Source organism: Festucalex cinctus, chromosome 17, assembly GCF_051991245.1.
Source record: "Festucalex cinctus isolate MCC-2025b chromosome 17, RoL_Fcin_1.0, whole genome shotgun sequence".
Taxonomy (NCBI): Eukaryota; Metazoa; Chordata; class Actinopteri; order Syngnathiformes; family Syngnathidae; genus Festucalex; species Festucalex cinctus.
This window is the reverse complement of record NC_135427.1, coordinates 3,848,938-3,875,943: the sequence shown is the minus strand read 5'-3', so window position 1 is coordinate 3,875,943 and position 27,006 is coordinate 3,848,938. Positions and strand designations below refer to the sequence as shown.

Genomic DNA, 27,006 nt, shown 5'->3' with positions numbered 1-27,006 from the left:
CAGTGAAAATGTGCTGTAATTCTTGTTCCTGGTGATACTTTGAAACAATTTAAGAAGACATGATGGTGACAGTGTTGGATGTCGATGAGTTAAAGACCTCAGCTCGGCGTGTGTGGCACGATGACATCATCTGCTGTCAACACCCTAAATTAACCCTCTTGGATTTGTGTTTAATCCCGCCCTGGCAGAACTTCCTCCAAGGTCTCGTGTTCGACCTCATCAGTCAGCAGTTCTTTGACATCTTCATCATGGTGCTCATCTGCCTCAACATGGTCACCATGATGGTGGAGACGGACAACCAAAGCGCTGAGAAGGATGACTTCCTTTTTAAAGTCAACCTCGCCTTCATCGCTGTCTTCACCACCGAGTGCGTGCTGAAGCTCTTCGCCCTGCGCCAGTACTTCTTCACCAACGGCTGGAATATATTCGACTTCATCGTCGTCATCCTCTCCATCGCTGGTGAGTGTCCGCTACCGTTATCGAAATGGCGCTCTATCATTAACTCATTTGCTCCCAAGAATTTATAAAAATGTTCTATTTTAACTCATTCACTCCCAGCCATTTTCACAGAAGCAATCCCGTTCGCTCCCGGCTGTTTTACTGGGTTTTGACTGATTTTGCGAGGCCCACAGAATATTGTGTTTTATTGCTATAAAAACAAAAGAAAGATTAAAGTCTCTTCTTTCATCAGGAAAAAAAAAGTACATTTCTATCTGTTTCCATTTTGCAGAAATTAGCATTAGAAGAGAGCTAAGTTTCATCAGTTTTTACAAATCTATTTAAAATTGTGAGTAATCGAGCTTTTTTCAACATGGCCCTGATTGATCTCCTTTGTTCTGCTGCCACCACACAATGTTCTGTGGGCCTTGCAAAATCAGTCAAAATACAGTAAAACAGTAAAACAGGGGGTTGCTTCCGTGAAAATGGCTGGGCGGGAATGAGTTAATAAAAATCCTTCCGTTGCAGGCACGATGCTGTCGGACCTGATCGAGAAGTACTTTGTGTCGCCGACCCTCTTCCGCGTGATCCGCCTGGCCAGGATCGGTCGCATCCTGCGTCTCATCAAAGGAGCCAAAGGCATCCGGACGCTCCTCTTCGCCCTGATGATGTCGCTCCCCGCCCTCTTCAACATTGGCCTGCTGCTCTTCCTCATCATGTTCATCTTCTCCATCTTCGGCATGTCCAACTTTGCGTACGTCAAGAAGGAGGCGGGCGTGGACGACATCTTCAACTTCGAGACGTTCGGCGGGAGCATCATCTGCCTCTTCCAGATCACCACGTCGGCCGGCTGGGACGGGCTCCTGCTTCCCATGCTCAACCGGGAGCCCCCCGACTGCGATCCCGACTTCGAGAACCCCGGCACGGACGTGAGGGGCAACTGCGGCAGCCCCGGAATGGGCATGATGTTCTTCAGCAGCTACATCATCATCTCCTTCCTGGTGGTGGTCAACATGTACATCGCCATCATCCTGGAGAACTTCAACGTGGCGCAGGAGGAGAGCGGCGACGCGCTGTGCGAGGACGACTTTGACATGTTCAACGAGACGTGGGAGAAGTTCGACACGGACGGAACCATGTTCATCGAGTACGCCCGCCTCTCGGACTTTTGCGACGCGCTGCAGGAGCCGCTGAGGGTCGCCAAGCCCAACCGCCTCCGTCTGATCCAGATGGACCTCCCGCTGGTCATCGGCGACCGCATCCACTGCTTGGACATCTTGATGGCCGTCACGGAGATGGTGCTGGGAGACACCCTGGAGATGGCGGCCATGCGGGAGAGCATCAAGACCAAATTCCTCCAGAGCAACCCCACCTCGGACTCCTTCGCGCCAATTACCACCACCGTCCGCCATAAAGAGGAAGCGTGGGCTGCCGTCGTCATCCAGCGGGCCTACCGGAGCCACCTGCTGCGGCGCGGCCTCCGTCACGCCGCCTTCCTGCGCCGCTCCAAGAGAGGGGCCGCCCAGGACCAAGACCCGCCAGAGAGGGAGGGGCTAATTGCGCGCAAAATGGAAGCTTTTTATGGCAGCTGCGTGGACTACGCCAAGGGAAAAGCATCTGAGACTCTTGCGGCGCCAGGAACCCGACCTGGCGCTTCTGGGTCAAATGTCATAGCAGTACCTGTGGAAATCACTAATGAGGTGGTACTACATTCTGCCCCTGACCCGGACCGAGTCCTCTGCAGCCTCCAAGAACACATCAAAGAATCGCTTGTATAACCAAAATACTTTTTTATCCAACTTTGCCTTGCAGGATCTCAAGTTGCACTTTCAACTGTTTCTCAACTAAAAACTCCGATGAATGCAAGAACGCTTGCTTGTTGTGTTTGAGTTCTCCAGGACGGTCTTAAGATGACGTTTGGGATTCCCGGAATTGATTGCTTGCTACTGGCAAGAGAAGTGAGTGTTGGGTGTAAAACTTCACACTTATGTCATAACACAACAGCGTCGAAGAAGTAAGTGTTATACTTTATACTTTTGTTCATCGTGAATTTATTCTTTTCACTATTATGTCATTAACCTAAAAGTTTCACACTGCAGTAAAAAATGGAAAAAAACGAAACAAAAAAAAGGACAGTAAAAAAATTAAGAAAAAAATGTAGTAAAATAAGAAAATTGAACCAAATAAGCAAAATTTTCTGCCAACAGAACAACAAAATTTTCTTTTAAGAAAAAAAAAGAACAACAAAATTTTTATTAAATTTACCTGCAAGATTTTGAAAAATAATACTAGGCCCATATCAACTTCAGCGGTCTTGAAAATTGTTTTTAGACTAAAACCAAGTAATATTAACAATTTTCAAGCTGTAGAACTGTTTTCTTAAAATTCATATGTACGCAATTATGTTTGGCCAACTTAACCACGATAACGGGTCCCATTTTTAATTGCATTTGCTATGGCCCAGCAAGGGATTGAACCCACAACCTCACACTCTGAGGGTAGACACTACCACTAGACCAATGAGCAGGTATTATATTCACTGGAAAGAGGGACAATGAGCTTAGTAAATATAACAAAACCACTGATAATTTTTACAAGAAAAAAATGCTTACAATAAAGTGCTATATTGCACTTTTTCCCATTTATCTTATTACTATATTATGCAAAATTTTAAAATAAGAAAATTCAACTTATAAAAAACCAGTTCACTGCCTTTGATGTTGGTAAAGATGAGAGAGAGAGGAGGAATCTGTCAAACTCAAAAGGTTCTCTCGAAAAATCCTGACATCCCTACCCCAAGATTGTCTCACGACATTGGAAAAAGGGGCCACTAAGGAGCCATTTTGCCACCAGGGTGGTGAACAACAAAATGGTCACTCTCCAGCCTCACCTAGCAACAACAAATGCCCTCAAGTGACAACACACCCACAAAAAAATATATTAATAGGGGGACACCACACCAAAAAGTTAGAATTGAAGATGCCTTTAGATAAAATGTTTGCGAAAAATTAGGTATTCCACATGTCAGGTGTAAAGTAGTTGCCAGATAGATACTACTGTACTTATATTAAAACCTGTCAGAGTTGAACACAAAAGCCGCTTTGTAGTTCGTTAGCGGCGGCTAACATTTAGCGAGAGCGAATATTGCACTATGTTTATTTTTGGGCCGTCCAGGTCCAGTTGCAGCCGATGAAGATGATGAGCGTCTAAAAGAGAACTTCATCCATCAGCGCTTATGATAGATTGATGTTTTTGTCCACTTCCTGTTGTCGTGCCAGGAGGCCTTGCAAGGGCAGAACTCATGTTTACATGTCCATACGATATTAATAATATTAGGTCAACTCTTCAAGTCTCTTTTGTGACTCTTTAAAGGTTGTTTCACTTTCTGTCTTAATTGAAAATGTCTTATTCTGAATATTAGCTACACATACGCTGTTGTATTGTGTTGTGTGTCCTTGAAAAGGGAAGAAATGAACTTTGACCACCCTATTTTAATGCTGACTCAAACTTTGTTTACATTTGGGATGCAGTGGAGTTGCATGCCCAACTGTGTGTTATACCGTCTGAATTGTGTATTACTTGTTTCTGTAAATTCAGAATTAAAAAGGGAAGTGTTTTCCGGTTTGAGATTTGTAGAGGACGGCATCTAGTGGCCGCCATGTCAAACTGCAATACAAGTCTCCCAGGTGCAACAATCACAAGTTGTGATTCACAACGAAAGAAAAAGCGTCCCAAAATGTTGAACGTTAATTAAAAAAAAAAAAGTTTTTCCTTCATCTTCATGGAGAGGACTACAATGTTGTCTGTGATGTGCCAGCAGTCTATTTTCATTGTAGTAAAATGTTCGTTTTTTTTCCACGTAAAGAAAAACATCCGAGCCCCAAAAAGCAACTTAAAGTGGTACTTCACTTATTTAGCCCATTATAGCAATAAAAAGTTAATATTTTGACTATAATTAATTTGATACTTTCATTATTTGTCACGTATAATTAGTACCTTTTAAAAACACATTTTGCAACTTGCTGTCGACTGAAAATGACATCACAAGGGCTCAGGTAGCCAATCACAGCTCACCTGTTTTCTAGGTTTGGTCATGTGACATTCACAAGCTGGGCTGTGATTGGTTACCTAAGCCCTTGTGATGTCATTTTTAGTTGACAGCAAGTTGCAAAAATGTGTTTTTAAAGGTACTAATTGTACATGAAAAATAATGACAATATCAAATTTATTATAGGCAAAGTATTAATGTTTGACTGCCAAAAATGGCTAAATAAGTAAAGTATCCCTTGAAGAAATTTCTGGCAAGTGTGGAGGCTATTAGGGTGGCAAGAATTATTTTCTTGCTAAGATGAACATGCCAAAAAAAAAATTGACAACAGGTAATAAATCACAGATTCATATTTTATTGTTATGCCTTAAGGGAAAAAAAAAAAATACTCATTTGACTTAAACTTGAGTTGAGCTGAGTTGAGTTTGTTTGTGAGTGTGTTTCCAGCTCTGCCTTCTTATTTGCATCACAAGTGAAAGTGTGACTACTCTTCTCCTCATGACTGCACACCGTCACCACTTTTCATGCACACATTTCATTCAACGCTCGGATTAATCCTTTTTGTGTTTGTGTCTTTGCATGCCCATCATGCGCTGGCTTCTGTGTGGATTGTGCGCGCTAACGCTGCTCAACATGTCAGGTAAAATATTATTTTGTTTTTGTGTGTTATTTTGGCAAACTCGCTTCACTTCCTGGACATCTGGTGGAAAGAGGAAGTTAGTCTTAGTAGTAGCCTTATTTTACCTATTGTTAATTTCATGTATGTATTTTTATATTGTGTGTTTATTGATAGATATGTGTGTATAAATATGAATAACCTATTAAAAATAATCATTTTTTTAGGTTAGTTTAGCTCTTAAAAAGCTTGTTAGTCTTTTCCTATGCGTGACAGCAATCTGTATTCTTTATAAGTCTATGCTACGAGGTAGAAAAGATGTAAGACGTAAACATCACTGCCGTAAAATTGAATAAGAATCTGCAGGAACTTGTGGGAAGTACTGGCTGTCCTACAAGTGACGGCAATCTTCCCTATTTATTTATTTATTTATTTATTTTTACCACATTTGGGTTGTTGAATTCTAGGGTATAAAAACGTAAGCCTTTTCATGCTAATAATAAAAAAGAAAAGAAAATAAAAAAAATCTGGAAGAACATAACGAGCTGCAGGAACTTGTGGCAAGTAATGGTTGTGCCTTGCATGTGACGGCAATCTCCTATAAAACTTTTGCAGTTTTTCCACAAAATCAATTTTTTTTGTTTTTTAGGGCTTTATAGATGACAATAAATATTCTATATAAACACTCTTTTTAAAATTAGGTGGGGTCAATCTGTGGCAAGATGCAAGTCTTTTATTTCCTAGAATTCATCACACATCCTACTCTGAAATATAAAAGAAGCATGCAGGAAACATGACAACTTAAAATAATCTATAATTCTTTATAAAACCAAATATTTATGTTTGTGAAATAGTACAATGGTTTAATGGAAAATTATTTTTTGTTTTATGGCAGATTGTTTTCTCGTAGGACACAGCTAGTAGTTGCCACCAATTCCTGCAGTTTATTTTGTTTTTTTTTTGGGGGGGGGGGGGCTGGGATGTTTTTTTTTTTCTAAGAAAGTCCTTGCCACTCAATAGCCCAAACACATTAAGAATTTGGCAATTTGCTGTCACATGGATGACACCATACTTGCCAGAAATTCCTGCAACTCATTTTTCCTGCATTGGCTAATTCACTTTTGTAGATTTTTATAGACTGTCGAAACTATGATACCTTTTGAAAATATAAATGAAGAAATTACCTATCATTAGCTGAGTCGAAGGACTTTGGGATTATTTGGATTTATCTGTTTCAAAAAGTGGACTGGAATCATTTCAGCCGCTGTGAGCCGCGAGCTCTCCATCACCCAGAAGCCGCGTTTCTACGGGGTGAGGCCCAGCCGGTTCGTCACCATCTACTGCGCCTCCTCCCAGCAGCACCTGCCGGCCGAGGCGAGCTGGTACAAGGCCGCCCGCTACGACCAAGACGTCGCTGAGTGGCGCCTGCTGGAAAACGCCGTGACTCGCGACAAAGACCTCACGCTCAACGCCTTCCTCATCCTGCACGATTTGAGATTTGAGGACAGCGGCGTCTACTTCTGCCGCATCAACGAGACGTGGGGGGCCGGCACTCAGCTGCAAGTTGCCAGTAGGTTGAAACTCCAAACAGTGGATCTTCTTTTTCAATAAAAAAGGGTTTTCTATAAATGTGAACAATACAAGTGATCCTACATGTGACAGCAATCTCCCATGTTCTTCATATGTCTTACTTGTAGAGTTAAAAAATGGGAAAATGCAAGCCTTTTTTGGTCCAAATAAAATATATCCCAGCCGGAAAAATGCAGTAAGGATCTGGAGGAACTTGTGGCAAGTTTTGGCTGTGACTTCCACTTGACAGCAATCTCCCATATTCTTCATAAGTCTGTTTTGTGAGATTATAGTGTGGTGAGATGCTACCTTTTCCTTGCAAACGCAAAAAAAAAAAAAAGCAGTTGCAGAGACTTGTGGCAAGTGCTGGTGGTGCCCCAAGTATGACTGTCATCTCCAATCTTGGTGAAAAAAAACAAAAAAAACAAAAAAACTTTTGCGTTTGAAGTTTTGTTGTTTCCCAAAAAATAAAACATGAACTATTTGGACTTTGGGGGTTTATAAACAGAAAACAGGTGCTGTTTTCTTCATACAGACATTTGACAACAATTCCTGGAAAATCTATAAATCTCTAAAAATTAAGTCGTTTGTGATAAAAGTGTAAATGTTTAATGGAAGGTTGACCTTTTTTCTTGTTTGTTTTGTGGGAGATCGTTTTTACATGTACAATGCAGCTCTTGCCACAATTTCCCTGCCACTACTTGCCACAGGTTCCTCCAGATACTTTTTTTCTTTTGGGCTGACTGTTTTTTGCCACGAGAAAGGGTCTTGCTACCCTATAAGCTACAAAGCCCAGATTGTATAAATATAGGAGATTGCTTCCACATGTACAACACAGCCAACACTTGCTAGAAATTCCTGAAACTCATTTTAATTTGCCTTTTAAACATTTGTTTTTAAATTGAATTATTAACGTTAAAAGTGAGAAAAGTTCTGAAAAAAAACTGTGTTGTGCTTGTGTTTTGGGGGTGTATTTTTGTTCATAAATCAACTTGTAATTTTGCTCCTGACACAGGGCCCGTGAACAGAGCACAGGCAATGCACCGAAGCAACATGAAGGACGGTTTTATTGTCCTTCAGGGCCTGATGCTCGCCGTCATCGTGGCACTGTTATTTCAACGTAATCGTAAAATGGTGAGAAGACAACAACAAAAACAGCTTAGATTTCTAGTTAGTCGTCTTTCAAACAGCTGCAGTAGACAACTTGTTTGGCCTACAAATTGTGTTCATGTGTATCACAACGTGCCGAAAATCAAACAGGAAGTCGGCCATTTTGAATTGCCGCTCACGTTCATTCTCCTTTTGGCGACTAGTTGAAAAGTAAAGAGCTCATCTACGAGGAGCCCGAAATCGAACACATCTACGAGGTAAGCTAGGCCACAACATCAGGTACACAAGTTACAATGTAATGCAACACGTGCGTTTGTGTGCGTGTGGACAGGGCCTGACCATCGAGGCATACGGAGGCGGGGACTTGTACGAGGAACTGGCGGTGTACGCCACGACTGACGATTGCGCCGAGGCCCCGTGGGAGTGACGTGGTGGGGATTGTTGTAACTTGTGTGCGTGCTATCATCCATGCTATCGCTAGTAGGGGGACAAAACGTGAGTTGTAAGTTTTTTGAACGCTCCTTGTCACGTGGCATTGACGTCACATTCAGCATCTGTTGCCGTTCTTTGCTGAGTTATTACTTTGTCATGTTTTGGTTAAAAAATATATATATATATATATATGTATAAATATGTCATTTTATACAATCCTGTTTTTACATAAATAATAATTGTGGGGGTGAACTCTTTATTTTATATTTTAAAGAATTTTTTGACAGGCATTTTATGGTAATTAATCCTAAATTATTGTTTACAGATGTTTTATGCTAATTAAGCCTTTTTTTTTTTTTTTTAAACAGATATTTTATGGTAACTAAAATAATTAGTAATCTGTTATTAAATTCAAAGTTGTGATATGCACCCAGTGGTATAAAAAGAGTCCAATTTAAATTGAATTTAAGTATAATATCTAATTTATTGAACATATATCTCAGTATTGACTCTATCATGCATAAAATTGGGTCGTTGCATTTATTTGTACACAGTATAAAATATTTTTACTTCATTAAATATTTTTTTTTAAATCCAATAGTGTTTTTGTTGTATTTATTTCTTCTTAATTTTGTTGTTACGTATTTTATTGATATATTAATTATTTCTGATTGAAATTATCTTTGTGCTGTTGCTGTGCACTCACTACCATTAAAAACATGATTACTGTCTTTGAGGTCCCCCCCCCCCCCCAAGTCTCAAAAATCACACTCATCTTTAGTAATTTTATTGAGTATTTTGTGTTTATAAATACTGTATACGATTTATTTGAACGCACCATCAGCAATTGTCACGTGTGGAGCCTGACACCGCGCTGCCTTTAGGGAGACTCGTAATCCTTCCTTTTAATCACAGAAGGTACTTTTCACACTAGTTATCATTTTGCGTTTTTTTTTTTTTTTTTTTTTTTACCAATTTATTTCTATTCACTTGTAATTGTGATTGTATAGATAATTTTAAAATGGAGTTTCAGAAAATTGAGAGACATTTTCCAAATGGTATTATTGTGGCTTAAAAACTGCCAACTGGAAGTGAACACACCGTGTGCTGTTTTTCCCATGATGCACTTCTTCGGTTCCTCGTACATTTCGTCGCCGTCTGGAGTAAACAAACAACGAGTGTAGGTGCTCATTTTGTTACTTTAAAAAAAAAAAAAAAAAAACGTTTTAGGGCATAGAGCGATGGCCGAAACGCGTACGGACTAACTAAACCCGACGTCCCCTTTCCTGCTTTACACTTTTTGGCTGTCTTGGACCTAAATGGAAAGACAAGTCGGCATCTCGGTGAGAATGCTAAGCTAGCAATGACATGATGATGTAGCTGTTGGGCTAGTTTATAGTTACCCATTATTAACATTACTTAATACTCTTTAAATCTGTTGTGTTTGTGTTTATTAATCTCTATCTTCGAGTTTATGCACTTTTGTAAGCCGTCAGAGGCTAACATGAGAAAAGTTTAGGCGTTACAGGAAGTGGACAAGACTCGATGCGTGAGCTGAACGAGTTCGTTTGGTTGTTGAAACTTACTAGTAATTGCCAAATCATTGTGGTGTTATCTAGATTGGATCATGTTGAGTGGAGTTGAGATTTGGACTCTTCTGCTTTAATCAGAGTATCACATGACTGTGTACTTTTCAAACCTTCCTTTTTATTTTGCGAGGCGAATTTTGGATACTTTGTGGTTTATTTAGTATTGTTGCAATAAGAGGGGTAATAATTGATTTATCTTTTTTTGTGTGTTGTTTTGTTTTATTTTATTTTATTTTTTTTATACACCCACCCCCCTTCCTCGTTTCTGACACTTTTGGAAAAACGAATCTTGTCTGGGTCAAATTGACCCAGAAGAAAATGTTTGCTGGTCCTTGGAGGCGGAACGAACGGAACATTGGAGTTTGTGGCCTAGAAATTACATGTCAGATTTTATTCACTTATATCTAGTTTATTCTTTTAATGCACACCCTTGCCGTTTGCTTATGTGTTGTTTTCAGAAATCATGGTCCAGGAAGGACTGTGACAGGTGAGCCCAAAACTGAATTTCTGCAAAACCAGTTTAAAATAAGTGTAAAAACACTTTCTAATTTGCATAAATGACCTGACTGCAAATGCAGATGGCAAAAAGTCATATAAGTACAAATGCAACAAACTTTGTGAGACATATACAACATAAGCATAACATAAACAAACATGAAACATAAAATAATTTAAGTCAATATTCCAGCCAAAATAGAACTCCCCCATTTTTAATGTGCCACAGAAACAATAATAATATACTTTCTTTACAGATAATGGGGAATTTCTCAGCCTATAATTTTTCTTCACCTGTCTGCAGCTCTTTGGTCGTGTAGTATCGTACAGGTGAGGCAAGGCGACCGTAGCAAAATATTTCTCACTTTGATGGATGAACAATTTATGGGCACCATTTTCAATGTTATTGATTAATGACTGTATGATTGCCATCAGTAAGTCTCATTTCTTGTCATAGGGAACAATGTGAAAAAGGTTGCACTTGTGTCATCTATTTGTCAGCAAGAATTAAAGTCGCAGAATTACTTGTTTTTGAATAATAATTGCTAGAAGGATGAGGAGAGTCACTTAAGTAGAACGTTAGCTCGCACCGCTGACAGCTAGCTAGCGCCGTGTCTGTTTGCAGCCATGTTAGTGCAAATTCTGCATGTCAGCCAGGACAAACTTTCAATGAGAGCCCCAAAAAGTCACTTAAAAAAAATCGTCCTGACCAATAAACTAGAAAATTGTTTTAATTACCGGTACCCAGCTCTGCTGAGATGAAAATGATAATTTAACAATCAATTTTCATGGATCAAATTACTGTTCCTGAGAAAAGAATGTTCTGTGACGGTTTAAAAGCAGTTCCAAAAACAGACTCACGATGGAAAAGGGACGAGTGGCTCACTGGCACGACACCAGTGGGGAAGGAGAAGCTAACGGTTGGTCACATGTCACGCTTGTGTTTTTTCCGTCACTGAAACGGCTCAGCCTGAAGTGTCATGACTCTCTGACTCGCTCTTTCTCTCCGTGCGTGCATGTGTTGTTCCTTTGCAGCATGCCATGCCAGTATAGAAGCTTGGAGGAGGTGCCATGTTAGCCACAAACTCGCCAGATGCGCCGCAGGAGGCTAAACATGTCAAACAGGTAAGTTTTCATGTAAAAAAAAACCTAACTTCCTGTCTGTTTTATTATTAGTGTCATTGGGATTAGATTAACAGATAATCCCAGTTTAAAGAGGCAGGAATAGACGCACAATTAAGGAGCCTTGAGATTTAGTTATCGTAGCAAATGTCTTTTTTAATTGTTTACAAATAGTTGGGTCTCTCAACAGACATATTTTGGCTGGTTTGGCTGGTTGTTTGATAGAAGCAGAATTAAAGCAAATCCCAGAATGTGTTCACATTCTTTTTCTTGCCATCATGTGACTGTAGACACAATGTTGCATAGTAAGCACATGGCCATTGATCCCGCTCCAGCAAGGCTTGAGTGGACTTGAGTGACATTTTTGCCTGCACATGACATATCTGCACACGTCTCCGCTCAAAAGCTATTCATCAGTTTGCAAATCAGAACCACATGTTTTTCCTTGAAAATGAAATAAAAGGAGGAAGTGGTCGTAAAGTTCCCCCGTGTCTCGCCGTCGCACAGATCAAGGAGAAGCTGGCGAAGTCACTCAAAGCCCTGCAGAGGCGCTACGTGACGTCGGACGCGGTGGTCACCAGCGAGGACGGCGATGCCAACCTGCTGTGCTGCGCGCTGGAGGCCATCTTCGTCCACGGCATCAAGAGCAAGTACGTCCGCTGGGAGGCCGGGGGCCGTGGCAGGAAAGGCGATCGCGGACCCCTGCCGCAGCCCTTCTTCTGGAGCCTCCTTAAAACCGTCACCCATCGGTGAGTCCCGCTGTTAGCGTGTTTGTGATTGCAATACACAACTAGAAGAGTATTGGTGCCACACTGAAGAGCTATACTGCAAAAAAAATGGGGAAAATGGTCAGAATTTTGCAAGAATTAGCTGTTTTTTCTTTCTTAAAGATGAAATGAAGCCATATAATTCTTTTTTAGATCACTTTTTTTGATAAAAGGTTATATTTTTATATACTTTAGTTAAGAGCATATATGCGATTTAAATGAAGCGGGACGTTTCAATTGTTTGCGAATGTGCTTGATAAGCGCGAGTGAACATGCAGCCTTCTCGTGACCAAGCACAACTTTTTTTTTTTCTTTTCTTTTTTTAACCAGCCCTCAAACCTTGGAAAGTACTTACTTTTGATGAACTGTTGCATATTTATTTTCGTATTTTGTTGTTGTAATTTTTTTTTTTAGATCAAAACTAATGTATATATTCTAAAATATTTTTTTTTCAAAATTCAAAAGCAAGGTGTTTTTATGATTAAAAGGCCTAAATATATTTCTTTCAAAGATGTTCATATAAAAATTTCCACATAAAGTGGTCTAGTTTTCACATGTATGTTTGGGTCATATTTTTACATATTTTATTTTATTTTTTAAAGAACTGTTGAACGTTTTCTAAATAAAAAGTAGAATATTTTCTAAAATAAAGGTTAAAATTTAATTTAAAAAAAGTGTTTGTTTCAGGAAAAAAAAATCCTCATATTTTTAAATAAAAAAAAAAAGTAGCATTTTTCTTAGATATTTTTTTTCCAAGATAAAACGTATTATATTTTCAAATTACTGATAAGTCATTTTAAAAAATTAGATAAATCTAGTATTTACTTGAGAAATCGGGATTTTTTTTTAGATTTATTTTTTTCCCAAAGTTATAATAATGAGTAATTTTTTTTTTTTTTTCAAAAGATAGAATAGTTGTACTTTTTCCTAGCTAAAGTGGAAAATTTTTCAATATAATAAAACGTCAAATCTCTTTTAGGGACCGTTTTGTTTTCAAGATAAAATGTTTAACCATTCTAAAATATTCGTACCTTCATAAATTTTTCTAAAATAGGTACATTACTGTAAAAGGAAAAAAAATGCATGCAAAATTGCACAAAAAAAAGTTCTGTGAAACAGCGAGGCCGCGAAAAGTGAAGCGATCAGTAAAGACGTGTTTGTCCTCTTTGTTCAACCCGCAGAGATGTGATCGCGGAGCTGGAGAAGATCAGCTTCGTGGGCACGGACGTGGGCCGGTGCCGCGCGTGGCTCCGTCTGGCCCTCAATCACGGCCTGCTGGAGTGCTACCTGCTGTCGCTGTTCCGGGAGAACTCCAAGCTGCGGGCGCACTATCAGCCCGGCGCCCTGCTGCTCAACGGCGAGGAGCGGGACGTCCTGCTCAGCTACCTGCAGGGCCTGGCCTCGCTCACCTTCAACCTCTCGTACAAGTCGGCCGTCCTCAATCAGTGGACCACCACGCCGCTCAGTCTGGCCGGACTCTGCGGCCCATGCCCGGCCGACTCCCCGGACCCGTCCGTCAACGGGGCGGCGGACCGGCTCGCGTGCAAAGACCCGTGGGACACGGTGTCGCAGTCGTCGGGATCGTCCGACGCAGGGCCGCCGATCGGGACGGCGTCCCGCAGGGCCCGGGGGGGCGCCGGAGCTCTCAACTCGTCCACGCTGAGCCTCGATACCACAGGCTCCTCCCAGCTCTCCTCCAGTTTGAGCTCAGACAGCCTCCTACAGGGGCAAGACCCCCGCAGCCCCGCCGGCGAGCAGTGGTCCTCTTGCGACATCAGCGGCAGCACGAAGGCACCTCTGAAAGAGTAAGCATCAGCCATTATTGAACACCAACGTGCACATGTCACATTATCCTGAGAAACTTGAACGAATTGATAGCATTTTTGAAATCACCAGCATGAAAAGTAGCCAAATGTGAATTTGTCTCCTCAGATCGCCTCCCAAGCTCCAAGAGAACGGCAACTCCAGTCAGGATTCCATGCGCGAGGACTCCTTCGTCTCCAGCTCCGGCGTCGATCACCTCTCCGACAGCGACCAGCCGCCCAGTTCTGCTCTGTCCGACACCGAGCCGCCGCCGCCTCCTCCGCCGCTCGCTGACCCGCCATCGCGCCGCCGGAATCGCGTTGAGCCGCCTGCTGTAACGACGGTCCCGGAGAAGGCCGAGCTGGACTGCAGAGAGGAAGGAGTTGAGAGCGGGGAGCTGTCATCCGATTCCCTCCTGGTGAGCGAACAGTTAAAAAAAAATACGGAAAGACTTTTTGAATGAAAATATATATCTATTTTTTTAGCACTCTCGCTCCTGGATCTCCGACGAAGATATCTACAAGCCCCGTGTGGACGAGCAGTCGGACCACGAGGAGCCGACGCCCCCGCCTGTTGCGCCTCCTCCCGCTCCACCTGCAGAATCGACGCCAAGTGTTGTGCACCGCCGTCAAATTGGTAACTAATCTGGCGGTTTGCCGTGACCTCACATGACACCAAGAACAGGTGCTTTCCCTCCGGCAATCACTTTTCTAACTCGTCTTTCCAGACGTCACCTGAGTGAGTCAGACTTGTTGATGTTAAACCGAAATGGAAGTGATGTCATGACTAAGAATTATATCAGCAGGTTTTAGGGCGGGACAAAAACATTATTTAAAAAAAAAAATAGTATTGCCTGTTTTTAAGGCTGCAATTCTTTTGGTAATATATTTATTTGCTGATTGTCACTTAACGTTTCTTGACAATAATATATTATATTACCTCACTAGTCTAAACATGACATTCTGATTAATATAATACATTTTTGGGATATGAGTTATGAAGCAAAATCTAGCCATTTTTATCCATCTTGGGGGTGGCCATTTTGCCACTTGTCAACTGAAGGTGACATCAATGTTGCTCGGGCTCAGGCAACGACCAATCACAGCTCACCTGTTTTCTGAAACTGTGCTGTGATTGGATAAAAACGGCTGTATTTTGCTGCTTATTAACTCATATTCCACTAATGTAATATGAACCAGAATACCATATTTAGACGAGTGGGGCTGCATAGAACATCCATCCATCCATTTTCTAAACCGATTGCTCCTCACAAGGGTCGCGGGGGGTGCTGGAGCCCATCCCAGTGGGTTATGGGCAGTAGGCGGGGGACACCTTGAACTGGTTGCCAGCCGATCCCAGTGCATCAAACATATTATTGTCAAAAAATATTTTTGGGGTTGACTTCCCATTTAACACTCAGGACATCGTTTCAAATTGACATTGCAGAAAATTGACATATATAAATCGATCTTGATACTGGTTTAGTCTGTAATATGTCAGAAACTAGACAAAAAAATGTTGAGCATTGTATGTTTGCAAATATTTCATTTACATTAAACACAGATAAGATGGCAATCGTGAGGCCACACCCCTGTCATTTTTTTTTTTTCTAATAAAGGTTATCTAATCCAGTGGTTCGCAAATGGAGGTACGTGTGATTTTAAAAAGTATATGTAAATATTTCTAAAAAATGTAAGTTCATAAAATGAATTTTATATTCAGCAGGCTATTCAGTTTCAGTGTCCGAAAAATCCAGCATCACTTGTCATATGCCACCTAAATCACTTGAAAACTTTATTTAAAATTCAGTTCATTTTCTTTTTGAGAGCAGAGCTTTACTATCATCCCAAAACATGACACTTTATGTTGATGTTAATTTGTATGTGCATAAATCTTTATTTAGAATTCTTCTTCTTCTTCCTCTTCTTCTTAAAACCACTAATCTATTCTAAAGGCATACAGTTGAGGTGCAACGGTTATTCAGATTACCGTCTTAAACTGTGTCTCGTCTGCGTCCGCTTTGTCTAGGCCTCTCCAACCCCTTCCGAGGCTTGCTGAAGCTCGGCCACCTGGAGCGTCGCGGCGCCATGGGAATCTGGCGGGACCACTACTGCGAGCTGTCGCCCTTCGAGTTCCGCCTCTACCTCAACGCCGAGGAGCGCACGTGCGCCGACAACTGCTCCCTGCTGCGGTGCGAGGACGCCCGCGTGTCCTCGCCCGACGGCCGCTTCGAGCTGGCCTTTCCCGGCAAGCGTCTCTACCTGCGCGCCGCCAACCGGGACGAGGCGGAGGACTGGGTGGACCGCGTGGTGGAGACGGTCAACAAGTGCCGGCCCGCCACCCGCGTGGACGAGCAGTGGGAGATTCTGGAGCTGCCCGGCGAGAACTGCGCGGATGACGGCGGCGTTTCTTTCCCGTGCTCCGCCTCGTGCAGCCCCGAGCGACGCTCCTCGCCGCCTCCGCCTCAGGAGTTCAACTGGACTCGAACGGCGGATTTGGAAAGGGACGCCATCAAAGAAGCGGTGCTGTATTGTTGCTCGGACGCCGACGTTCGCTCGTGGATCCCGCTCGTCTTCTCGCTCTCGCTCGAGGCTTTGAAAGGCTTCCGGGTGCAAGAAGGCAGCAAGTCGTTGCGGATGACGGTCCCCATCCAGGAAGTCCGGGACGTGGTTCCCGACGTTGCAACGGGCGGACCCAACTTCTTTAAACTCCTGACGATTAGGGAGACACTTCGACTGCGGGCCGAAAGCGCGGAGGAGGCGCACTCCTGGAGGGCTTTGATCCGCGGCGCTCTGGATTCGTACTTGGAGAGCGGCGAGGAGGCGGTGGCGGTTGGCCAGAATGGTGGCGGAAACCTGCACAGACTGGTTCAGCACAGACTCAAAGAAGATGGCGTGCTGCTGGTACATCTGTGCACTGTTCCCTCGCAGAAGGGACTGGACATGCAGGGCTTCAAATGTGCAGGTAATGCACGACCACCAAAGTATTAAAAGTAACACAAATTGAATTTTTTTGGGTACCTAATCTCTGATAATCATTGAAAACTTGCCTTTTCCTTGTTCTTTTGCTTTCCGAAATGCAAGATTGTGCCACAACTCCTTCTATTAGGAATGTAGTGCTTTGGCGCCATCTTGTGGCATCTTGATGCTGAAGTGAGGGGAGGAGCTTCTTTAAGGCAGTAGAAAAGTCGTATTTTGGCGCCATTGCGTTGTATCTGTAGGCAATTATAAACATTTGTCATCAATTTCTCTTGCATTTTCACTCGTGATTCAAGATGTGGAATTGCCTTCCCTTGATTCAGTTTAAATCTTAAATATACCACAAACTATGATCATGTTGCTGCTTGCCCAAGTTTAAACACTAATTACTACTTTCCTATTTAGATAGTCTTAAGGTTTAAATATATCCTAAACTCTGCACATACTACACGTACTTTGATTTGTAGAGCTGTCAAAATTAATCGATTCATCGGCAAGTAATCGATTATCAAATTAGTCGACAACTATTTTAATAATAATCATTTGGAGCCATTTTTAAATTTTTAATTGTCCAAATCCTGTGATATCAGCATATCAACAGTAATTGTTCACGGATTTCCGTAGTCCTTCATGACTTCTGTGTTTAATCAAAATAAGACATTCGCAAACATTCACTTTTATTTTGAAAAACAGTGACCGAACCGGTAACACAGTACAACATTAATCGCCCTTTTTGTTAATCACTATACGAATATGAAATACGAAATAAACACCAATCACTGGTTAATAAACAGTAATCGGGTGTAAAAAATGTTTTTGTAATACATTTTAATACAAAATTAAACTGAATCCGATGAATCGATCCAAAAATATTTGATAGTGACAGCAAATATTGCTTTGTTATGACCAGGCTGCTCCCAGCAGATCGGCCCGTCGCTGGGACGAGCCCGCCTGTGCGAGTTCTCCGGCCAGTACTACTGCGATTCCTGTCACCGCGGCGACACCACCGTCATCCCTTCGCGCATGCTGCACAACTGGGACCTCAATAAACGCGAGGTGGGTGTGCGCCTCTGTCTGTTTTTTTGTCCATTCCCTTATGTTGACGCGTGCCTATGTGCATGTCCAGGTGTCAAGGAGGGCGCTGTGGCTGCTGGCTCAAGTGGAGCAGGAGCCTCTGCTGAACCTGGACCAGCTCAATCCCGATTTGCTGACGCACTCCGAGTCCATGGCTCTCGTGCACAGCCTGCGGCGGCGGCTGCGGCTGCTGGGCGACTACCTGCTCACCTGCCGCAGCGGAGCCTGCAAGATGCTCCAAGCCAGGTGCGTGTTTAGATTAGTGATAGACCGATATGGTTTTTTCAAGGCCGATACCGATACAGATTATTTGTAGTCAAGTTGGCCGATAACCGATATTTCAAGCCGATATTCATTTGCAGTAAAATGGGGAGGGGGGGGAATTCTTTCAAACTATATATAATTTCTCACTGAGTAACAAATTCATGTGAATGTAGCTCATTTGGGGTTTTTGTTAGGGTTCGTAAAAACGTTTCAAAAAGATTTTTGCGGTGAAAAATTGTGTGAATATGTTCCAAATGTGTTTACGACAAATAAAAACTGACTGCGAACATCTTACAAATCCCGATGAAAACCCCAAATTCGCTACGTTCACAAGTATCCCCTGCTCAGTGAGCTTTATCGGCCTTCAGATTCAAAACATGCCGATGCCGATATTTGTCAAAATGCCAAATATCGGCGCCGATAATCGGCCCCGGCCGATTATCGGTCTATCCCTAGTTTAGATGTCCCGCCCGCCCTTTGCTGCCAGCCAGGTAACATTTTGTGTACGTTCCCGCCAGGATGGAACAGCGAACTTACTTGCTGGAGTCCAGCAGCCTGTACAGCGTGAGGGATCTGCGGGAGGTATGCACCGACTCCAATCACATGACATCACTCCAAATCCGTTTAGGACTGGTCACATTTAAAAACTGATCCTCCAAACGTCACGGTCTTCTCCTCCAGATTGCCGAGAACCAATACACCCCCTACCTGGCGTCACTGTGCCATTTCGCTAGCAGCCACGTGTTCACCTGTGACCTGTGCTCCCAGCGGGGCTTCATCTGCCAGATGTGCCACAGCGACGACATCATTTTCCCCTTTCAGTTCGACAGCACCGCCAGGTAATGTCGCTTCGGTGGACCAGTGTGGAAATCGGTGATCATTTCGTCAAGGAAAGTTTTTCATCATCATTTTCAGCACAAAATTATTGTTATTATTTTTTAATATTTTAAATATTGGGGGAAAAAATGTCTAATCAGTGTCGTTTCCATAATAACTTTTGATTTGCGCAGGTGCAAGGAGTGCAAGGCGGTGTTTCATCGGACATGCATGGTGCCGGGCCACTGTTGTCCTCGTTGCCTGCGGATGAGGAAGTATCTGGAGAGGGACCTGCAGGACTAAGAGAGGCCAATAAGGGGCGCCCTTGTTCTTCCTCCGGAGGAGCAGCCAAAACATGCAACCTCAAGTGCAATTATGATGAGTGAAAGTGACAGGTGGACAGATGATCCTAATTTATTGACTTGGGCAGTCATCTTGAATCTTCATCAAGAGAACTTTTTTTTTTTTTTTTTTCCTACAGTCTTAAAGTTGACAGTTTTACATGCGAAAAAAATGTCCCAATGTGCCTTAAGATTTTTTTTTTTTTTTTTTTTTTTTTTGCCAATGGGACTTTTCTTCAAGCTGGTGCAACACTAGCTGCTTTTCTGACTTTTCTCATTTATTTAGCAAATGAAGTTGACCAATAATTTTGCACACTTTGCACTGAGCTCCGACTGTTAACTGGATACTCACTCGGGGCTGACATCGTCTGCGTTTAACAGCGTCACAACAAAGCGCGGCGTCGACACTTGAAAATCCTTGATCCGCACTCGCACAGTTTAAAGTCACGAGGATGCAGTTGCAGACCTCACTTTGGTTTTGATTTATTAACGGACAAATAAACGTCTTATCACATTCGGTTTAGCTTAAATTGTTTTGTTCATTATTGTGAAAGGTTGTCACCTCAAAAATACTCTGGTTTAATGTGGATTTTTATTTTATTTTTTTATTTTTTATTTTTTTTTTTTACGGCTTTAAACACAATCAGGAGTAATATGAAAAGTGGATTGTTTCCCAATTATTGGACGAATTCTGCACGAAGTTCAAAGGTAAGCTTGTAGCGGCTTGGAGTGATGGCGTTACAGCGTTTTGGAATAGCAATATTATATTAAAAACAAAACAAAAATGTTGATAGATATTAACCACATTCTAGTGTCCAATTTTTGTCCAATACTATAGTTCTAACTACTAATAAAATAAATACAAATCTTAAATGCTTTAAATAGGTTGCTGTAATGAAAGTGTGTTGTCATTTTATGTGTAGTTAACAAAATAGTTATTTTAAGAGTATTATAGTTAACCCATTATTTCATAAATGTTAAAAAAAATACTGTATATTAAAGGATACTTCACTTATTTAGCCCATTATAGCAATAAAAAGTTAATATTTTGTCTATAATTCATTTGATACTTTCATTATTTTTCACATACAATTAGTACCTTTAAAAACACATTTTGCAACATCATGACATCACAAGGGCTCAGGTAACCAATCACAGCTCAGCTTGTGAATGTCACATGACCAAACCTAGAAAACAGGTGAGCTGTGATTGGTTACCTGAGCCCTTGTGATGTCATTTTCAGTCGACAGCAAAATGTAAAGGTGCTAACTGTACATGAAAACTAATGAAAATATCAAATTAATTTTAGGCAAAATATTGTTTGACTGCCAAAAATGGCTAAATAAGTAAAGTATCCCTTTAACATTTTTCTTGTAATACAAGTTAACATTATGATTAAAAATGTATTTGCATATTTGAAGTTAATGAATTTGAAAAATTATACATTTTATTGAACAATTCTAGGGGGGAAAGGTCAGATAAATGCAATAAATATTACAGGAGTTGCTACTGTAAATGCAAGTTAAGTTTGATTCCATACTTTGCCCAACCCTGGTACGAGTAACATAAATATATATTTGTTATATATAACATATATTTATGTTATATATAATATAAATTTACACCGCAGATGGTGTATTTTATTGAGGACAAAAATAAACGAGTAACTTAATGCAGTAACTTCCGGTTTTAGCTAGCGTTGAAGCCGGTTCACCAATCACGTGATCAGGGTCAGCTGTGTAACTCCTAAACGACCAATTAAAACAAGTCATTAAATTGGCTGTAAACAGTGGAGTTGCGCATGCGCAAAGAGGTAGGACGCTGTGCAGGTGAAAAGCTGCACGAACGAGACGGGCAAGCGAGGAGGAGGTAAAAGCCGAAAGAGAAACGTTTACAAGACCTCCTGCCGACTCCCTTTTGTTTTATATTTCTTTTTTTTTTTTTACTCATTTGTCGACTTTTAGGACAACAGGAAGCGGGATGGCGGTCATACCGGCGTCGACGAGGCAGCTGGAAAGAAGCACACACACTGCGTTCATCCACAACAACACGCTGTGCGTGTGGGGGGGCTTCCAGGTAGGACAAAAAACAAAAAAAAAAAAAGTCGTTTTAAGAAACAGATGTTATTGAAATGATTAGTTATGTTGTGTGTTCTTATTAGTTCGTTTAGTTTTGTTTGACAGTCTGTCTTCGTTTCACAATGTGGTTATTGTCTTACCTGGTATTTCATCCAGTATTTTGACTGTCAGGCACAGAGCCCACGAAAAAAAAAAGAAAAAAAAAAAGGGCCGTCAATCACAGGATTGGCATAACATTACCGTTTTGCACCTGTGGGCAGGGGCGTAGCTCTCATTTTAGGAGGGGGAGGGGGTGTTAAGTGGTAAGCCAACTTTCATGAGCAAATGATGTCATGTATTTGTCATTGTCTTAAAGCACAAGTATTCAGACCAATCACATCTTCAGGAAAAGTTGTCTGTTCAAAACATGTCTGCGTGTGTTGTCATTAAAGGCCTCCGTCAGCGAGGACGTCATACTCCCCAGCGCTGAGATCTGGCTCTGTGACTTGGACAGTGGCACATGGTAAAAAAAATAATAAAATAAACAAGTCACTGTGACCTTCTGACATCCTTGGCTGATTAAGCACGAGAGCAGGGATGTCCAAACTTTTTTTTTTTTTCATCCCGATCACCTTTACCTTGTTTATGAAACTTCTCTAAAACTAATTCAGTAAGTTGACATAAGTAAAGCCGTTAAAAAAAAAGTGTAAAATGTGTCTTGTTTATCAATAACAAAACAAAGTTAATATTAGTGGGATATCTAAAATCGTTGAATTAAAAAGTTATGTTAAAACATTTGTAAGATGGGGGGGGGGGGGGGCAGTTTTGTGACGTGTATTTACAGTTTTAAGTAAAAAATTCTGACATTTTCACAACTTTTTATGTGATATTTTTTTTCTCATTAATTTTTGATGGGAGCAGTGTTGAATTTTATTAGAATTTTTATTGTGCCAATAAATAACTGGTTTGACAGCCCTGCTTCTATAATGTTTCTTAAATATTAGGCCTGTGCAATTTTAATGGAATTTGAATTATGACACGCCATAATTACAAAACCAGCATAATTGTAAAAAAAAAAAAATAATTATTATTTTTTTTAATTGTTTAAATTTGTTTGCACCTTTTTTTTGGTAACATTTTACAAATAACTAATAAACTTTGTTTCATCCAAAAGGAACTTGCATGATTATAGTGTATAATTTTTTTTTCTTAATATTTTTTGTTTTTACATTTTAAACATTTTCTTTTGTACCAAAATATAAATGATCGTCCTACTGCACAGTGCACTTGTTCCTACTAAAGTATTTTTGCCAACATAAATACATTTTATTATACATTCGCTTTGGTCCAAATAAAAGCCACTTACATAATTATGTATCTATTTTTTTAATTGATCTTAATATTTTTAAAATGTGTAAACATTTTCTTGTTTTGTTAAAAAAAAAAAATAATCCTCCTACTGCACAGGGGTTAAACTTCCAGGTTTCTGCCAACATAAATAAATAAATTAATTAATAATAATTTTAAAAAATAGTTTGGTCCAAAAGGAATTTAAATATGTATTTATTTATTTTGAATGCTTAAACATTTTCTTGTTTTGTAGAAAAAAAATAATCGTGAATTCAATTATTGGCAAAATAATCGTGATTTTTTTTTTGTAATCAAGCAGCCCTACTAAAATGATGAAATGCCTTTGTGAATGCTGACCACCTTTTTTTTCCTGCTGTACTCGTCACTGCAACAGGCAGCGGCGGGTGATGGGCGGGGAAACGCCGCCTCTCCTGTTGGGCTTCTGCGGCTCCTACGTCAACGGCTCGTTCTACGTCTTTGCGGGATATGACGGCCTCACTTACAGCAACCAAGTGAGTTGGGTTTTGTGTGGTCCCGTTCTGGTATTTCCCTAATTTCTCCTGATGCAAAAAGTTCTTTTTCTGAACATTAATATAGCACCCAAAAAATGTACATGCATATTCTTTTGTGTCGTATGTTTTAGATGTTCAGCGTAGACCTCACGCAGCATTGCTACTTGTGGAAGAAGGTGATGGCCGCCAAAGGAACGACGCCCTCGCCGAGGAACAAACACAGCTGCTGGGTGCACGGAGGCAGGTCCGAAATGAGAAAGTCGGCGATAAAACCACAGCATGTAGAATTTAAAAAAAAATATATTTTTATTTTTTGTGTCCTTGATCGCAGGTTGGTCTACTTTGGAGGTTACGGATGCAAGACCCTGCGGGAGGCGAGAAACATGGACTCGTCAAATTTCATCATCGAAGAGATGACCTGGGTAAATCCTTCTGCTGATGTTTTTGCTTCAAATATTGTTTATCGGCCTCTTTGATGACTAATAATCGGTATGTGACCTGACACAAACATCACTCTATCTCTACTTCCTAATGTAAACAATGCGTGATACATTTAGAAAATGACAATTTTTCCCATTGTTACCTTCGCTTGAAGAGTATGCGTGACGTCGAGTTGTGTTCAACAATGCGGACGAGTCAGTTGACTCGTGATGAAAATGATAAGCGGGCGTGTTGAAATGTTTGTCCTCATCTGTTTATCTTAGCTCACCATCGGTGACGTGTTGTTTCGCTGCTGGGGCTGGCACAACGAAGTCAACGTCTTTGACACGTTCACCAGCGCTTGGAGCGTTCCTGAGACCAAGGTCAGCTTCCACTTTTAAGTTGCCTTATTTTGGGTGGCAAATTTGGCAAGTCAGAAGTTTGGTGGTGGTCGTAAAAATTCTTCTTTGTCTTTCTTTCTTTCCTTTTTCTTTTTTCTTTTTTTCTTCTCTTTTTTTCCTTTTCTTTTTTCTTTTTTTTCTTTTTCCTTTTTTCTTCTCTTTTTTTCCTTTTCTCTTTCCTTTTTTCTCTTTTTTCTCTTTTTCTCTTTCCTTTTTTCTTTTTCTCTTTCCTTTTTTCTCTTTTTTTCTCTTTTTCTCTTTTTTTCTCTTTTTCTCTTTTTTTCCTCTTTTTTTCTTTTCTTTTTTTCCTCTTTTTTTTTCTCTTTTTTTTTCTTTTTTTTGTTTTCTTTTTTCTCTTTTTTTTTCTCTTTTTTTTTCTTTTTTTTGTTTTCTTTTTTCTCTTTTTTTTCTTTTCTTTTATCTCTTTTTTTTTCTTTTTTTTGTTTTCTTTTTTCTCTTTTTTTTCTTTTCTTTTATCTCTTTTTTTTTCTTTTTTTGTTTTCTTTTTTTTCTTTTTTCTCTTTTTTTTTCTCCTTTTTTCTCTTTTTTTTGTTTTCTTTTTTCTCTTTTTTTTCTCTTCTTTTTTCTCTTTTTTTTCTTTTCTTTTTTCTCTTTTTTTTCTCTTTTTTTTCTTTTCCTTTTTTTCTTTTTTTTCTTTTTTTTTCCTTTTTTTTCTTTTCTTTTTTTCTTTTTTTTCTTTTTTTTTCCTTTTTTTTTCCTTTTTTTTCTTTTTTTTTCCTTTTTTTTTCTTTTTTTTTCTTTTCTTTTTTTTCTTTTTTTTTCTCTTTTTTTTTCTTTTCTCTTTTCTCTTTTTTTTCTTTTCTCTTTTCTCTTTTTTTTCTTTTCTTTTTTCTCTTTTTTTTTTCTTTTCTTTTTTCTCTTTTTTTTCTTTTCTTTTTTCTCTTTTTTTTTCTTTTCTTTTTTCTCTTTTTTTTTCTTTTCTTTTTTCTCTTTTTTTTTCTTTTCTTTTTTCTCTTTTTTTTTCTTTTCTTTTTTCTCTTTTTTTTTCTTTTCTTTTTTCTCTTTTTTTTTTCTTTTCTTTTTTCTCTTTTTTTTTCTTTTCTTTTTTCTCTTTTTTTTTTCTTTTCTTTTTTTCTCTTTTTTTTTCTTTTCTTTTTTTTCTTTTCTTTTTTTCTTTTCTTTTTTTTCTTTTCTTTTTTTCTTTTCTTTTTTTTCTTTTCTTTTTTTTCTTTTCTTTTTTTTCTTTTCTTTTTTTCTTTTCTTTTTTTTTCTTTTCTTTTTTTTTCTTTTCTTTTTTTTTCTTTTCTTTTTTTCTCTTCTTTTTTTTTCTTTTCTTTTTTTCTCTTTTTTTTTTCTTTTCTTTTTTTCTCTTTTTTTTTCTTTTTTTTCTCTTTTTTTTTTCTTTTCTTTTTTTCTCTTTTTTTTTTCTTTTTTTTCTCTTTTTTTTTTCTTTTCTTTTTTTCTCTTTTTTTTTTCTTTTCTTTTTTTCTCTTTTTTTTTTCTTTTCTTTTTTTCTCTTTTTTTTTTCTTTTCTTTTTTCTCTTTTTTTTTTCTTTTCTTTTTTTCTCTTTTTTTTTTCTTTTCTTTTTTTCTCTTTTTTTTTTCTTTTCTTTTTTCTCTTTTTTTCTCTTTTCTTTTTTCTCTTTTTTTTTTCTTTTCTTTTTTTTTTTTTTTCTTTTCTTTTTTTTTTTTCTTTTTTCTCTTTTTTTTTCTTTTTTCTCTTTTTTTTTCTTTTCTCTCTTTTTTTTTTCTTTTCTTCTCTTTTTTTTTTCTTTTCTTTTTTTTTTTTCTTTTCTTTTTTTTTTTTCTTTTCTTTTTTTTTCTTTTCTTCTCTTTTTTTTTTCTTTTCTTTTTTTTTCTTTTCTTCTCTTTTTTTCTCTTTTCTTTTTTTTCTTTTCTTTTTTCTCTTTTCTTTTTTTTCTTTTTTTTTTCTTTTCTTTTTTCTTTTCTTTTTTCTCCTTTTATTCTTTCTCTTTTTTTCCCCCTTCATTTCTTTGTCCCTTTATCTTTTTTTTTTTTTTATTCTTAATATTATGAGTTATGTCTTTTAATTCCAAGCGTCTCCTCTCCCGATCAGGGTAAGCCGCCGCTCCCGCGAGGCTGCCACGCCAGCGCTGTGGTGGGCAACAAAGGTTACGTTTGTGGCGGTGTGGTGGGTGGCCATTTTTACACGCTACTTCCCATTTTAATTCAACATCTTCCCGTCCCGTCACATGTGTCCCCCTTCAATATGTTCCAGGAAAGTGCCGAGTTGGACATGTACTGCTTGGACCTGGTCGAGTGGAACTGGACTCAAATGTATCACGCAACTTCTTTCCTCTTGTGTGTATTTTGTTATGTATTGATTTGCTCCAATTTGTGTCCCTGGTCTCCAGTGAGGCCTTGTCATCCCGCATGCCGCTGGGTCGTTCCATGCACACCATGACCATCATCGCCGATCGCACCCTCTTCGTATTTGGCGGTCTGGGCGTAGATGGGAAAACTCTCAGTAGGTGTTGTTGGACAGGACTGGCTGATTATCAATATTTTCTGGGATATTTTATTTATCACAGAGTGCAATCTGGTCATTTATTTTATTGGTGTGTGCAAGGTTGAAGGTCGGGTTCAAGAACCGCTTGGCTTTTAATCTGTTCGGTATTTTCGTCATTTCCAGATGACGCCTGGCAGTTTGATATGCTGGCGAGAGAGTGGCGAGAGATAAGTCACCCGCACGCCAACGAGCCCAGGTAGCTGCATCACGTGACACGAGGATTGGGGTCATAGGTCGAATTTAACAGTAAATTGGAGTTTATTCGTCAGGGTTTTTTTTTTTCTTTAGAATTTTTAAAATGTATTAATTGCTT

At 39.7% G+C, this 27,006-nt stretch overlaps 4 protein-coding genes across 14 annotated transcripts in view; all 4 read left to right on the top strand.

Moving 5' to 3' along the window:
- The window catches only part of scn4aa (sodium channel, voltage-gated, type IV, alpha, a), a 35,455-nt gene extending 31,401 nt beyond the window's left edge, over positions 1–4,054 (top strand). The window contains 2 exon segments of the mRNA XM_077502606.1: positions 189–459; positions 967–4,054. Of these exon segments, the coding sequence (XP_077358732.1) occupies positions 189–459; positions 967–2,216 (1,521 nt within the window). The 3' untranslated portion in view covers positions 2,217–4,054.
- Positions 4,055–4,608: 554 nt separating this feature from the next.
- Positions 4,609–8,811, top strand: cd79b (CD79b molecule, immunoglobulin-associated beta). 2 transcript variants are annotated; one of them, XM_077502605.1, is made up of 5 exons: positions 4,609–4,817; positions 6,364–6,672; positions 7,687–7,805; positions 7,985–8,038; positions 8,113–8,811. In XM_077502605.1, exons 1-5 carry the CDS (start codon positions 4,787–4,789, stop codon positions 8,206–8,208), a joined length of 609 nt encoding a protein of 202 aa, XP_077358731.1. In that variant the 5' UTR covers positions 4,609–4,786; the 3' UTR covers positions 8,209–8,811. The 2 variants fall into 2 exon arrangements, with proteins under 2 accessions (XP_077358731.1, XP_077358730.1); XM_077502604.1 differs by lacking the exon at positions 4,609–4,817 and adding an exon at positions 4,833–5,126.
- A 523-nt stretch (positions 8,812–9,334) lies between these two features.
- On the top strand, positions 9,335–19,992 carry plekhm1 (pleckstrin homology domain containing, family M (with RUN domain) member 1). Of its 10 annotated transcripts, XM_077503027.1 has the most exons (15): positions 9,335–9,556; positions 10,115–10,289; positions 10,555–10,627; positions 11,141–11,217; positions 11,333–11,422; positions 11,927–12,168; positions 13,368–13,991; positions 14,119–14,407; positions 14,475–14,625; positions 16,018–16,953; positions 17,878–18,023; positions 18,094–18,287; positions 18,824–18,887; positions 18,987–19,144; positions 19,316–19,992. In XM_077503027.1, exons 5-15 carry the CDS (start codon positions 11,369–11,371, stop codon positions 19,422–19,424), a joined length of 2,967 nt encoding a protein of 988 aa, XP_077359153.1. In that variant the 5' UTR covers positions 9,335–9,556; positions 10,115–10,289; positions 10,555–10,627; positions 11,141–11,217; positions 11,333–11,368; the 3' UTR covers positions 19,425–19,992. The 10 variants fall into 10 exon arrangements, with proteins under 10 accessions (XP_077359153.1, XP_077359156.1, XP_077359154.1 ...); XM_077503030.1 differs by lacking the exon at positions 11,141–11,217 and having other exon boundaries at positions 10,261–10,289; XM_077503028.1 differs by having other exon boundaries at positions 10,261–10,289; positions 10,555–11,217.
- A 1,239-nt stretch (positions 19,993–21,231) lies between these two features.
- Positions 21,232–27,006, top strand: part of LOC144004843 (kelch domain-containing protein 1-like) — an 8,483-nt gene continuing 2,708 nt past the window's right edge. Inside the window, exons 1-11 of the mRNA XM_077502451.1 lie at positions 21,232–21,331; positions 21,427–21,538; positions 21,972–22,042; positions 23,264–23,381; positions 23,513–23,625; positions 23,713–23,803; positions 24,086–24,184; positions 26,241–26,315; positions 26,403–26,461; positions 26,539–26,651; positions 26,817–26,889. Of these exons, the coding sequence (XP_077358577.1) occupies positions 21,264–21,331; positions 21,427–21,538; positions 21,972–22,042; positions 23,264–23,381; positions 23,513–23,625; positions 23,713–23,803; positions 24,086–24,184; positions 26,241–26,315; positions 26,403–26,461; positions 26,539–26,651; positions 26,817–26,889 (992 nt within the window). The 5' untranslated portion in view covers positions 21,232–21,263. The remainder of the gene's footprint in view (positions 21,332–21,426; positions 21,539–21,971; positions 22,043–23,263; positions 23,382–23,512; positions 23,626–23,712; positions 23,804–24,085; positions 24,185–26,240; positions 26,316–26,402; positions 26,462–26,538; positions 26,652–26,816; positions 26,890–27,006) is intronic.